The 13,415-nt window shown below is 39.5% G+C and overlaps 1 protein-coding gene across 4 annotated transcripts in view; it reads right to left on the bottom strand.

Annotated features, from left to right (window-relative positions):
• The window catches only part of SSBP2 (single stranded DNA binding protein 2), a 136,865-nt gene that overhangs the window by 28,479 nt on the left and 94,971 nt on the right, over positions 1-13,415 (bottom strand). For all 4 annotated transcript variants that reach the window (XM_030258308.4, XM_030258310.4, XM_030258309.4 and 1 more), the window contains 3 exons: positions 3,339-3,398; positions 1,664-1,730; positions 1,401-1,471 (listed from right to left, as the gene is read on the bottom strand). In XM_030258308.4, the coding sequence (XP_030114168.1) occupies positions 1,401-1,471; positions 1,664-1,730; positions 3,339-3,398 (198 nt within the window). The remainder of the gene's footprint in view (positions 1-1,400; positions 1,472-1,663; positions 1,731-3,338; positions 3,399-13,415) is intronic.

Below are 13,415 nucleotides of genomic sequence, written 5' to 3'. Positions count from 1 at the left end.
CTGATATCATGATCAAAGTTTGACTCCACTACTTACACAAAAATATAAATTACACCTATTTTTATTCAGTGGAATAAAAGCAGAACAATCTGTCTCAGCTGACAATCTCTCACCTGTAATTACTGCTAATCCTAAACAGATTTACTCCTTTGCCCTAAATAACAGCACTGCCACTAGGGCCACCCTACAGGTGTCCTTTCAGATCAGTGATGCTCTCTGCAGAGCCCAGGTATTTGGTGATCCAATTATGGAGTCATTTCTGAACTTCAATTTTATAGAATTAAATTTTGTGTAGGTTAGGATGTTGAGCACAAGAAAGAAGAAGCTTACAAAAACACTTAAAAAATGGAAAAAAATTATCCTCATAAAAAGTGGCATGAGATTTGCCTGCTGTGTGACTAATGGTGCTGCATAAAGGATCAGCTCAATCTCACATGGCAGCACAGCAGAGCTTCTCTTTTACTTCCAATATCTTTCAGGGCCACATTAAAAAAACAGCAAAAATATTTTATTTTATATTTATATATGTTTTGCTGGCCACTCAGTAGAGGTTGTGAAGTACTGCACGAATGGTTTATAGCAAGAAGACCCAAAATTGCACAGACAGTTGTGAACACACTTGGACGACAAAGCTATTCAATAATTTAGAATTTAGTTGTTATTCAAACAAGAAGACACCAGGGAGATTATCTGAAATGGGGAAGCAAAAATGCACAGTGTGGGCACAACAAGCACACTGTGAAACAAAACACTGGCAGCACCAGTGAGGAACACCACCACCCACGTGCTGCTCACTGGAGTGCTGACAAAACACGGAGGAGCCTCCTGGATTCGTGTTCCAGGATGCATCAGGACATAAAGTTTGTCCCCTGCCTTGTCCCTCTGGGACAGAGCCACAGAGATACTCGAGGTGGACATGGGGACAAATGGTAGCTGGACATCTCACTTCACACTAAAATCTCTGCTGCACGTGCCAAAATGTAGATCAACAGTGGATGACAGAAAAACTTTACAGAATTTGGAGAGGTATTTTTGTCAAAGTTAGAGAATATTAATCTTTTCCTCCTAAACAGCATAATCAATGAGGAGGAAGAGGAAACACCCACTCCACTCCTGGTTGCCCTTGCCAGTATCAGTCTTTGATTACAACACACATTTTTCTAAAAAATGCAAGTGAAGGGATTCTTCTTTTAATTCCAAATATTAATGAAAATGACAGATTTTTCATTTTGATTTTGTACAGCTGCAACTTAGAACAGATGCTTTTTTTGTAAAACAGGAGGTTTGTTTTAAAAAGAGATTATGGAAACAAGTCCTGGGCTTCTTCATGCTATGCAAAGACAGAGAATACAGACTAAATAAAGACCTGTCATTAAGGATAACCCATCTGTAGAAAATACCTGTGGTCCTAATGGCACCATTCCCCTTGGAGGAGTCATCCTCTGCATTGGCCCACCCATGTTTGGATGACCTGCAAGCAAAATACAAAATACATTATATTTATATATGCAATGCACAACGTATTTAATTATGCAAGACACAATCACCTTCTACAGCTACTTTTAATGAACCATCTCTTTCTAATTAACAGAAAAGCCAAAGGAACTGCAGGAAGAAAGGTGCAGTTTGTGAGGACAGCACTGTGGAGAGGTCCCACACTCACCCTGTTGCCGTGTGGGGTCCATCCCGCTGGGCAGGAGGGGCTGACTCCCTGGGACACCTCCGAGGGCCTGAGGCAGGGAAAACACAGCATAAAACCACAGAATGCCTTGAAATTCATGTTAGAGACACAACACACACGTTTCATTCCTAATTCCTGGATGTTTCCTCTGAGTCAAGAGTTAACATGCTTTTAAATTCCCACATTAATCCGCCCTCTGGGTTTACTGAATTAGGTTTAAAGCTCATTTTTACAGGATTTTACCTGCAGCTGGGTCAACTAGAAAAACACTTTTATGAATGGATCTTTGTAGCTGATCCATGAGGTGCTATTTAGCATTTCAAAGCACCATCATATTTTCAGTAAAAATGTATCCTGAGTGAGCAGAATCTCAGAGTGGTTTGGGTTGGAAGGGACCTGAAGGCTCATCTCCTTCCAACCCCTCTGTCCTGGGCAGGCACCCCTTCCACAATCCCAGGTCCAAACTACCACCTAATCAAAATCTGGGTCTTAAAGCAGCACCACAATAGTTTATTGCTTCCACACCCTGCCCATCCATGCTCTACCTTGAGCAATGTCAGCGCTGCTAAAGAAGCAATTTGTGAATTTGCCAAACTGTGAATGTAGCAAGAGCTGCAGTTCGCTGGGATTATGTGATTATCTTCAATTCTGGACTGAAAATACCACAGTGTGCAGACCAAATCCTTCTGAAACCAAACCTGCAGGCTGGCAGTGCTTCCAGCCAGCACATCCCACCTGCCAGTGTTCGCTGAGCTCAGGCACAGAGGGTGTGAAACCCAAACCCTTGGCTCGGGGGGCTCAGACACCTCTGGCTAAGATACTATTGGGAAGTGCAAAAATCAGGAATGCACTGAGTTACAGCAGAAAAATGTTACCAAATATTAAGTGCACTCCACTAATGACACTGTACAGATGATCACTTCATCAAGGCTAATTAAGTCCCCCAGTGCCCTGGCACAGGTGACTTTACCTGTTCCCAAACATCACCAAGTAGAGCAACACCTGGAGAAATCTTGCCACCTGATAAATTCAACTCACTGAAACGTAGATTTGATAACTTCTGGTGATAGTGTGTCAAAAGTAATGACAAATTTGTGGAAACTGTGTTACACAAATATAAAAAATGGCCAGAAATGAGGCTGAGGTATAGTGTGACAATCGAAAGGCAGTCCTGGAAACCAAAGTTGAACCAAACTACCTGTTCCATTTATCCTTTCTACCTTTTCGAATATTGCAAATGACCTAGTTTCCATCTCAGAGCTCCACTGATGGTTTTCTGTCTGCTTGTCTTTAACTTTTCATCTGCTGACACTCTTTCTCCTCCTCTATCTGCACTATGGAGAACTTGAAAATACAAATGTTCTCTACTTCCAGAACCCTCTTCTCACAGATGGGCCAAAAAAGGTCCCTGCTGACGAACAGCAGCTCATCCTTAGAAGGAGACGAGAGAAAACTGGAAATTCAGCGTTTTAGAAAGTCCTCACAGTGTCTGGAGGAGCCACAGAGCACTTCATGAGACCTCATCAATTTGTTTCTCATCAATAATCCCCGTATTTATGGTGGAATAAATATAATTTGTGTGTCCAGCAGAGACGGGCAGGGAGTGAAGCATTTGACACAGAACTGAGTACCACAGGGACAGAACCCTCAGCCTTACCTGGTTGGGTATTCTGAGAGGTGGCCTTGGGCCTCCAGGGTACCGGGGGGACATGAAAGGCTGCAGGGAGAAAAAGAAACACTGCTGAATTACCCCCTCATCCTGTAAAGACCACCCTGAACACACCCCTCCAGCCTGAACACTCCTACGGAGAGCTCCGGACATTGCTCCACAATGTTTAGCAGTATCACATAAATTCAGAAATTCTCAGCTAACCAACCTATCAGGATAAATTATTTAAAAGTTTGTTTCAGAACTTTTTAAGTGCAGAATATCAAAAATTTAAAGCATTAATTGTGAAGAATAAACCATAATTAGACATCTCTACTTTCCACTGGAGAAGGGGGAAAGATGGAACCTTGGAATAGCAATACAAAAATGTTCTTGGGAGAGTTCAGAGGTAAGGAAGATCAAAATAATTCACAAATATTTTAAATTCATTTCTTCATAGTACAGTGAAAAGCAACACAAAATTTAACCTTTGGGGGCACAGATTCCTAGTTCATGATGCAAATATTTAGAATTTTGCTGGTTTCAGTCACCATGTCAATTCAGTGCTGCACTCCTGCCATCCTCCCTGCTCACACACTGGATCTATCTCTCGATTACATTTATACCGATTTGGGCATAAATTGAGCTCAATTTATACCCAAATCTGCCACACCACCCACACCTTGTGAGTTTCTGGTGGCTCTTGGCTACCCCTGAGCTGCCTCACAGCCCACAAACAGGGTCAGGCCCCCAGGTAATCAAGTGGCACTGGCAGCAAGAACATTTAACTTCTCAGCTCATTCCACCCCAAAGTGTGGCAATAGCCTAGAAATCTAAAGAGATGAGTGGCAAATCTAAGGAAAAAGGCATAAATATTTGACTAAACAGAAGATGAAGAGGATGGCTTTGGCAAGCAGAAGTACCTACAGCTCCAGAAAAAAACCTAAGAGATAAAAGTATGCTGTGTCTGAGCACAGGGACAAAAATACTGATTTAGACTAGCAATTGCTAGCAGAGAAACTGCAATTATTTTACCAATAATTACTACTGGAATTTTTCCTATGATCTCACATCAATAAATTAATGAAACCTTTCACATCCTGGAATCAGATGAAAGGTGAACTAATGTAACCTACATAAACATGCACTCAAAGTAGTGCTAGAAAGCAATTTAAAGTACAGAGGGTTTACAAACTGGAGAAGAAAGTTCAATAACAATTGTGAATAGATTAATAAAAAGATACTTGAAATGATGTGCTGTAGAAGAGGGAGGCTCCTTTGTGCATTCTCTGCTGGTGAGAAGCTCTGATAAGAAAGAGAAAGAGCTGTGCATGCAACGAGGCCCTTGTGAAACAGTAGAAGTGTCAGGAAATTAGAATTTCAACTACTTCCACAGAGGTCAACCCAGTGCAGCCACTCCAGTGAGAACTCTGGGTTTGACTTGTCTCCTCCAGCAAATTAAACTCAACTTTATTTACAGCTGTGCAGCTCAAAAAAAGGGAAACCTGAACTGTCTCTGAATTCAGCCATGTTTAAAGAGCAGAACCGACTGATATGCAACAGCAATAAAAAAAAATAGTAATAAAAAACTACTCCTTCCAAGCTTCCAAGGATTATATACTGTAAATATTCATGTGTCTGTATTCCTCTTACACACAGGTGGAGCTGCAATCAGTGATAAGCAGATTTCAAGTAGTTGTTATGGTTTGGCATACCACAAAAATGTTACCATTACAAACTCAAATATTCTAATTTTTGTGTCAGTGACTGAACTTCTCCCTCTCCACTACCAATATATTGTATATATGATATTGTGTATTGTATATATTGTTTGTCCACAGAAAGGTTCTACTAAGAGGTTTCAAGATAACAAAGAAATTCAGTCCAACATTTTAATGAAAATTTATTGAATACTCTCAGCTTTTCATGGCAGCGGGAGTAGTTTTGAAGTCCCCACACACATTATTGAGCACAGGATTCTGAAAGACAAACTCAAGCAGCAGAAACTTTGTGCCAGGTGCTTATTCACCACTTCCCTTGTCATTTCCAGAACACCCGGCATTTAGTCTCTGAACTGGTTTTATTCAATTTCCTACTCTTTAATTAGGAGTTGCTGGAATGTCCATTAGGGAGGAACCACTCTGGGCTTCCATTTCTTACAGCAGGCATCCCTCTCTCCCTGACTTCTTGGAACTTCTTCTCCTCCTCCTGCAGCACAAACACCCCTGGACTTACCCTGCTCAGAATACTGGGACTAAACCAAAACCAGTGCCCACAGGCCTTGAACTGGTTACTCAGATCGTGTTTCTGAAGGTGAAAATTAAATGTTTGCATGCTGAAGACTTGCACATTTCTGCCTACTGCCTCAGCCTAAAATTCAGCATTTTAAATGCACCTTAAATGGATGCCCACATGGAATTTTCAGGAAGACTGACTCTTTATTTGTCTTGGAGTTAAGCATGAAAAATACTCAATAATGCAGCAGGCAATTTCAGCTGTGGAGTAGGAAGAAGACAAGAGGGACTAAAATCAACTTCTCCAATGGAGTTCAAGAACTTGCAGACATGATAAGGTATTAGGAAAAGCAGAAGAAAACACCCCAAAAGCAAGCAAGCAAACAAACAAACAATAGCAATAAACAAAACCAAACTCCCAAAAGACAAACAACTTTCTCAAAAAATGAACAAACCCTCCAAAAACCCAAATAAAAACTCCCAACCAAACAAAAAACCCCAGCGAAACCCAAGCAATGAAACAAACAACACAAAACAAAACAAAACAACCAAACCAGAGGACACATAAAGGACCAATCCAATTTAAAAAAAAAACTTACACAAACAAAACCAAACCTTCTCCAAAATCCCTCAAAACTAAAACTAAAAAAAAAAAAAAAAGATAAAAACAAACAAGCAACCACAAAAACAAAGGGGAAAACCCTCAAACTCAAAACAAATCCCAACCAAACCCATATAACCAACCAACCAACCAAAAAAAAAAAAAACCCAGAAAAAAAAAAACCCAGAAAAAAACCCACTAAAAATGAATAAAACAAAGAAACAGGAAAGCAAGCCAGATCTAAGCCAATGCTGAGATGGTCCACCAACATCTCTTGGCAGCAATATATCGTAATTCCTACCCACAGGTATGAAATTCATTAATTTGGCATCACAAAAAGTTTCCTGAAGGCTGCCAATCCTGCAGCTGAGAGCAAATTAAGAAGAATCTTCTACTAAACTGGGTGAAAAAAAAAGCCAGAAAAGAAAAACTTTTCGTGTAGTGATCACAGAGTATTTGCGTCTACCAACTTACAGTGAAGGTTAAGAAAAAAAAACAAACCCCAATACCTAAAAGGAGGAAAGTATTAGAATATTAGAATAATAAAGATGACACAAAATAAAATCAAGATGTGAAATGGTAAATGCTCTGACAGCAACATTTCATATTGAACTGCTAAAAGTACTTTAAAGAAAGGCAAGTTCAGGAACTTGAATGATGGTGCCAGAAGTTGTAGCACTTTTTGTTGTCTCTGCTCAAGAATAACCCATCTGTGAATAGGGACAGCAAAGGGTATCTCATTACCTGTGTGTTTAATGCAGGTCTGAGAGGTGCAACATCAAAATCTTCTAAAATCCTATTTGTCTTAGTTCCCAACACAACAGAAAATAAGTTTCTCAGTGGAAAAGCGTTTGAGAAAGCAGTGTTGAAGCACAATGGCCTCACTGCCCACATTTTGGTGCCAGAAAATGTGATTTTACAGAAAGTATCCATCAGAAAGCTGATGCCATAAAGGCACAGAGGCTGGGATGTCTCTCTGCCAGTCACGCAGTTCTTACTCTCTTTTTTAATTGTTCAGGAGACTCTAAAACATGATGCGGATCAGTTTTCACTTCCACCTAATAGTGGTGAAATAAGGAATTCAGGGAGTACTGTTCTACTAAGCATTACATACTTCAATAAATCTCTTAAACTTACTTCCCTTCCAAAAGCTGGGAGTGTAATTTACTTCCTTCCAGATAAAGATTTCTTGCACTGACATTTTTATCCTGCTTTGCCTTATACCTTTACATTTATCAATCACATTTTGTCTCAGATAAATTTGTAAAATTTACAGTAATCCACAGCCCAGAATATTTAAATGTTTGAATATTTAAATTCCTGTTGAGACTTAATTGACCGTAAATATATTGACCACTAATTAAAAATCACATGGTGAGACACGGCTTCACACTTGGTGTGGAGAAGGACTGAAATGGCAATAATTGATTTTTATAACTCAGCCACCTACAGCACAAACATAAACACCACTTATCCTAGCAACTGAAAATGGAACCACAGACCTTATCCGTACACACTACAAGTGATCTTAAATTAATTGTGCTGCTACTTGAGGTGCAAGTACTGGAAAACAGTTCAAGCTGCAAGAGACAAGGCCGCATTCCCTCCGGTAATTCTGAAAATGACCCGATCTTTCCATCTATCCATTTAAAAGTTTTAAATGACCACAAGTGAAACAAACTAAAAATATTTGTTCTCCTCTATGCTTAAAAATCAGTTGTCAAGTTATACATTCCGTGTAAAATACAATTCATCTTCACCTTTTTGGTTTTCAAACTCTGCTAAAAGGTTTGGCATCACTTACTGTTATGATTATTAGCATGAGTATCAAAATGATAAAAATTAAGACTGCTGGCCATTTTTATTTCATTTTCCTACAAGGGTAAATAATATGTTAACATATCTCTTTAAGACTCCAGTGTTTTAGGAAATGCTCTAGACGTGTTTTACACCTACATCTCCCATTCCCAAACCAAAGGGGGTTTGCCCTCCTAGGAGGACCATTGAGAACCATTAAATACGTGTGAATTTAATTTACCCAAGTCATCCTGCAATTCATTTTTCATTTCATTGCCTTTTAGTTTTTAGTTTCCTCTGTGATTTTTTTTTTGGCATCTCCCTCAGCAGTAGCAATCACCCAAGTTTCAGGACACTGTTCATCAACACATTTTAGTTTTAACCAGGCCTAAACCTGAAAAGATTTTTTGCTGAAGTGTTTCAGAGATGAAATTTGGGTTGTACACTGCACGTCTTGCAGTCTACAAGTGCAAACCAAACCAGCTGGTTTTATCTTTGTTATTTTATGTAAAAACGTGTTATTCTCAGCAGTGAGAGAGGATTTCTCTCTATATTGGCCTTTCTTGATGACAAAACCCATTTCCACAAGTAAGTTCTCCTCTGTGCTTCAGAAAAACATCCCTAAAAAATAATTCCTGTATTATGGTTTTGTAAGAGGAGTCTGACAGCTTATAAATAGCGCCGGTAAGAGATCTGATTTAATTCAGAATAAGATCAATTTTTTTCCCTAAACTGAAGAGCTTCTTCCACATCCAGAATTCCAAGTTACAGCAATACCAGCTTTTAAAATAAATTTCATGTTTTATCCCTGGTCAAGGAGCATGGAAGGACACTGCAACACACACTTTGTTTAGTGTGGAAAAATGAAGGAACAATTCTGTGCTTAAAAGAGAGAAAGAAACAAAAACAACCAGAAAAGCCACAAACAAAATGTTTTGTCTCCAGCTGAACATTTGTCTGAGATGCTGAAAGCCAGGTCTGCTTTCAGGTGAGCTGTAGGAATTGCACTGTTATTACATCTGTGTCATTTTGTGGGAACATAATTATCTGAAGCTCAAGATTTCATAATTGGGACAGAAAGTTGCTAAGCTCTGCACATGACATTTAAAGCCATTTTTGCAAGAAATTCAAATTTTGCAAGAAGTATTACTTATATGAGGTAAATAGTTTTTATATTAATTTTATTAAATGCAAATAAAAGGGAAAAAAGTATTTCAAGCACGACAAGTCAAAACATCTAAGATGTATCACCTTAAAAGCCCTCAAAATAAAAATCCCAGCATTTTTACAACTCAAGACATCATCCAGACAGCTGACTGAAAACATTTTCCCCAGATTGATAAACCTGATTAGAATACATGGCTGATTCTTTGGAACAGCTGATTAATTCCTCAAGCTGAGGAATTAATTTTAAATTAATTTTATTTAATTCCCAGAGTTATGAACAGTAAAAGTATTGCCACAACTGCAGGGTGGGATTATTGAGGCCAGCAGATCCTGGCTAACTTTAGTCTTTAGAAGTTGACTTTATTGCTGGTATTTAGGGAATGGAACCCAAACAGAAGAAAACCACAAACTACTTATAGATCTTTCTAGAAGACAATACCCTCTCACATGGTGCTACAAGTCAAAATAATTTTTAAAAATGGAATATTTTAAAATGCAGTCTGATACTGCTGAGGACAAAAATGCACATATACCAAATATGCAAAGAATAATAATTTTGTGAATTTAAGTATTCCTAGACTGCTCTACTGGGGTGGGTACATTGACAAACCAAAGAGAGTCCATAAATACAATAAAGTTCTTCCTACCAACATGAACTATATACATTCAGAGAGGAAAAGATCACCTTAAAAATCTTATTTTCAAAGTTTCTCCAGGCTACCAAAGCTGCTATCTTTGCTCACAGGCTGCATGTGCAGCCCTGGTGATGTTTCAGTCTCCCATCACCATGTTTTCACAACCCAGGATGGCTCTCAAGCTTCTGGCACTTCCCTGTATTTGCCCTGCTCAGAATCTTCCCCTGCAATCACCCAACTTGCTGCGCTGGAATTGAGGCTGGCTGTGAGCATGTGCCAAATCCAGATAATTCTGCCCTTCTGTCACAGTTTATAACTATCCCAGTTTTACAGGAAAGGTAATGCTGCAAAAATGGGGAGGAGGATCAGCACTGGGTGATGGATCCCAGGACAGGTAATGAGGTATGGCTGCTGGAAGGGGGCAAATAAAATATGGAAAACTCTGGAAAACCAGGAGGCTTTGTGAGCGTTAAGGGGGGAGATCAAAGAGTTCCAAGGGGTTTCAAAAGAAACAAGTTTTTAGACTGACAGAGATAGAGGTGCTGCTTCTGCAAAGACCAGGCTGAGCCACAGCACATCTTCTGGCTCCAGCTGTGACATCCACAGCTGGAATGGGGATTCCTTCTTCCCCTACAAGTAACAACCCCCAGGGCACAATTCACTCCAAAATGGTTTTAAAGAGGTGAGGGGGGGATTCCTCCCTCCTTGTCTTCCTTCCTTTACCTGCTTTAACCAAATGCTGGCATTTATTGGGTCTGGAATACAAACTCTGTTTTTTAACAATGTGTCATGCCATGACTTTACTGTAAATACGGTCAATATTAACTATGAACTAAAATAGTACATTACAGAGATATTTTACAGCCTTACACAGTGGCTTACAAATCCATTTTCTTTTCATGTGTAAGTAGTTCACCATTTCTGTTTCAAAACGCAGGAGATGCATGTTACTACTTTTTAATTTGCTGTCTTTGCTGATTCTCACTTGAACTAAGTGCTAAACTTTGATTTATATTTATTTACATCTGGTAGATATATATTTGTCATATATTCATATATATAATATAAAGGGGTTTTATATGTATACATATTTTTATATACATTTATATTAATTTTCCTGCCTAACTTTACTACTTGAGATATATATTTATATCTCAAATAGTAATGCTAGACAGGAAAATAAAGTCCTTTTTGCTCATGTGCCTTACTGTAATAATGCTCTCCTGAAGCATTAGGTCAGCTCTACTATGGCAAACAAAGCTAAAAATAATACTTGAGAAAAATATGGATCGAAGTAAAACGAGCACGAGCAGCAGCCACTAGATGGCAAGACAGGCTCACATTACTTTGCAGGGCTGGGTTTGGGCTGGTTTTTTTTTTTTTTCCCTTTATATAAGAGGAATATGTAACATTTGTATTTCAAACATGGTGTCGACACTTCTCTCCCATGCCATTCCAAGTTTATCTGGTGATCTGAAGTTGGTGAACGAAGCCAACCACTTGAAAAGCCCTTTAGAAAACACAGGCACCATGGAAATAATGTTTAGTGGTAAGTTGGACTGGAAGAGATTTTAACAAATGTGCTGAAAAAAGTAATGTGTTTAAAAGAAAGGGCACTTCGCTTATGTGTGAAAAGGTACAGACAAGTGTTAGAATTTGACTTTTAAGAGAATTACCAAATTAAACAAATGAACTGTCAATTGTAGAACAACCTGCCTCCCCCACAACGCCCAGCAGGGTCTCCCAGGCGAGTGCCTCTAAAGCCACGCACACTCCTCACACAGCCAGAGCTTTGGACAGCCAGAGAACAGAGGGGCAGAACACAGCTAGGGTTTAACTAACATACATTTATTGCAGTGCAGGAGCAGCAGCCAGGGGCAGGCTCTGGGCAGGGCTGGGTGGCACTAACTTGGAGAACCAGTGGTAGGTGCCCCTGCCCATGGCTGGGTTGGAACACGAGTGGCTTTAAGGCAACTTCCAAACCAGTCCATGCTGCCCTGTTTTAAACTTTGCATTTGGGAGTGCTAAAACTGGAAATTCAACTAAAAGGCAAATAAAATCCTGTGAAATAGTTTAGATTCTATTTAGAAACCTCAAACACCTCAATGAACACACACTCCCAAACTTGCCTCTAGCCTCTGCTCATTTGCTTACTAATACCAATACTGTCCACAAGGATCAAATGGTCTGCAAAACCACAAATATAGCATCACTAAAACTGTTTAGCTACCTTAAAATATCAGTGAAGAGCAGGATGGAAATGGTCCTCAGTACCTGAAGAGCAGCAGTTGCACCTGCAAGACTGGATGTGGAAACCTGAAGGTCTCTGAATTCTATGCCCTGAACCTTTGATCACAAGTGGAAGATTTAACTCACTGTAAATGAGTTTGTAAGAGCCTTGTATAAAGCTGTGGCTGTTGACATTATATACATCCACTAACATTAGACCCAAAGGTAATTATTTATTATTTATTATTACTCAGTCTTTGAGTTGCTCAGTTACTATGTCAGGGTCAGAGAAGGCTCCAGAACCAAGGACAAAGAGCAGGTCACACTGACATCCATGACTGGCCACATGAAGAAACTAATAAATTATGTGGGACTAAAAATGTCCAAAAATGATTCAGAAAATGTCCCAAATGACTTAATTTTATTGTCACAGCAGCTAAGTGCCTTCCTCACACCTTAGGTCCATGTCCAGGATGTTGTAGATGGGACAGCTGGGAAAGGATGAGGTATTTCCAGACTCAGGATGGGTTTGGTTGGGCATTTCAGACATGTATAAATAAGTTAATCTCACCTCTATGCAATCTAGTATGATTTCATGACTTCTGCTGCCCAAAGCAGCTATTTGGGTTATACTATTTGGAGTTGAAGAGTCCTGTATGGCACAACTCTTGTGCTCCACACATTCAATTGCTTCTGCTAATGAACCAAGAGCAGGTTCAGTTTCTGTTTCACAGAGTTATTTCCAGAGTACCACTACTGCTCCAACTGAGAGAAGATGAAGACAAGAAGTATGTGTCTATGAACTTACATTCAAACACAAATACACCAGGGAGGAAACTGAGGTACATGCTAACTTCACATAAACACCGACTTTTCAAATTTCACTTTTGACACTGCAAACAATTTCTCTTAAAATTGAAAAAAAAACCCCACAAACAAACAAAACCCCCAAACCTCATTTATTTGATGACAATAGCTGCGTACAACCCCACCACCCTCCCTGCACTGTGCCACTGTTCTGGACAGTCAGCACTGCAGTGACCATCACCCTCACCTGAACTAAAGTATTAAAGTACAGCTACAGAGGGATACAAGACTAATTCATCTGCTGGCTGCAGAACCTCCACCTCTGTTGTCCAGGCATGAAGTGCCACAGGTTGCTAATGAACATCAGTGCTAATGGTCTACCTGCATGAGAAAATCTCATTTTACACAGAGCAGAGTTTTAACACATCCTGTCTGAGAAACAACAATTCTCCTGTATTTCTCTACCTCCACGTGCTACACTAGCAGAGTGCATTATTTTTTTTAAATAAAATATATTCCTTTTCTTCTATAAAAAAATAAGTGTCTCAAAAATCATGGTAGAGGTCAGCAGGACCAACCAAAAGTGACGCCTATTGCTGTTTCTTCACTCCCAGCA

The sequence above is a fragment of the Taeniopygia guttata genome, chromosome Z (assembly GCF_048771995.1).
Source record: "Taeniopygia guttata chromosome Z, bTaeGut7.mat, whole genome shotgun sequence".
NCBI lineage: Eukaryota > Metazoa > Chordata > Aves > Passeriformes > Estrildidae > Taeniopygia > Taeniopygia guttata.
The sequence above is the reverse complement of the archived record's forward strand: the minus strand, read 5'-3'. Positions and strand labels throughout refer to the sequence as shown.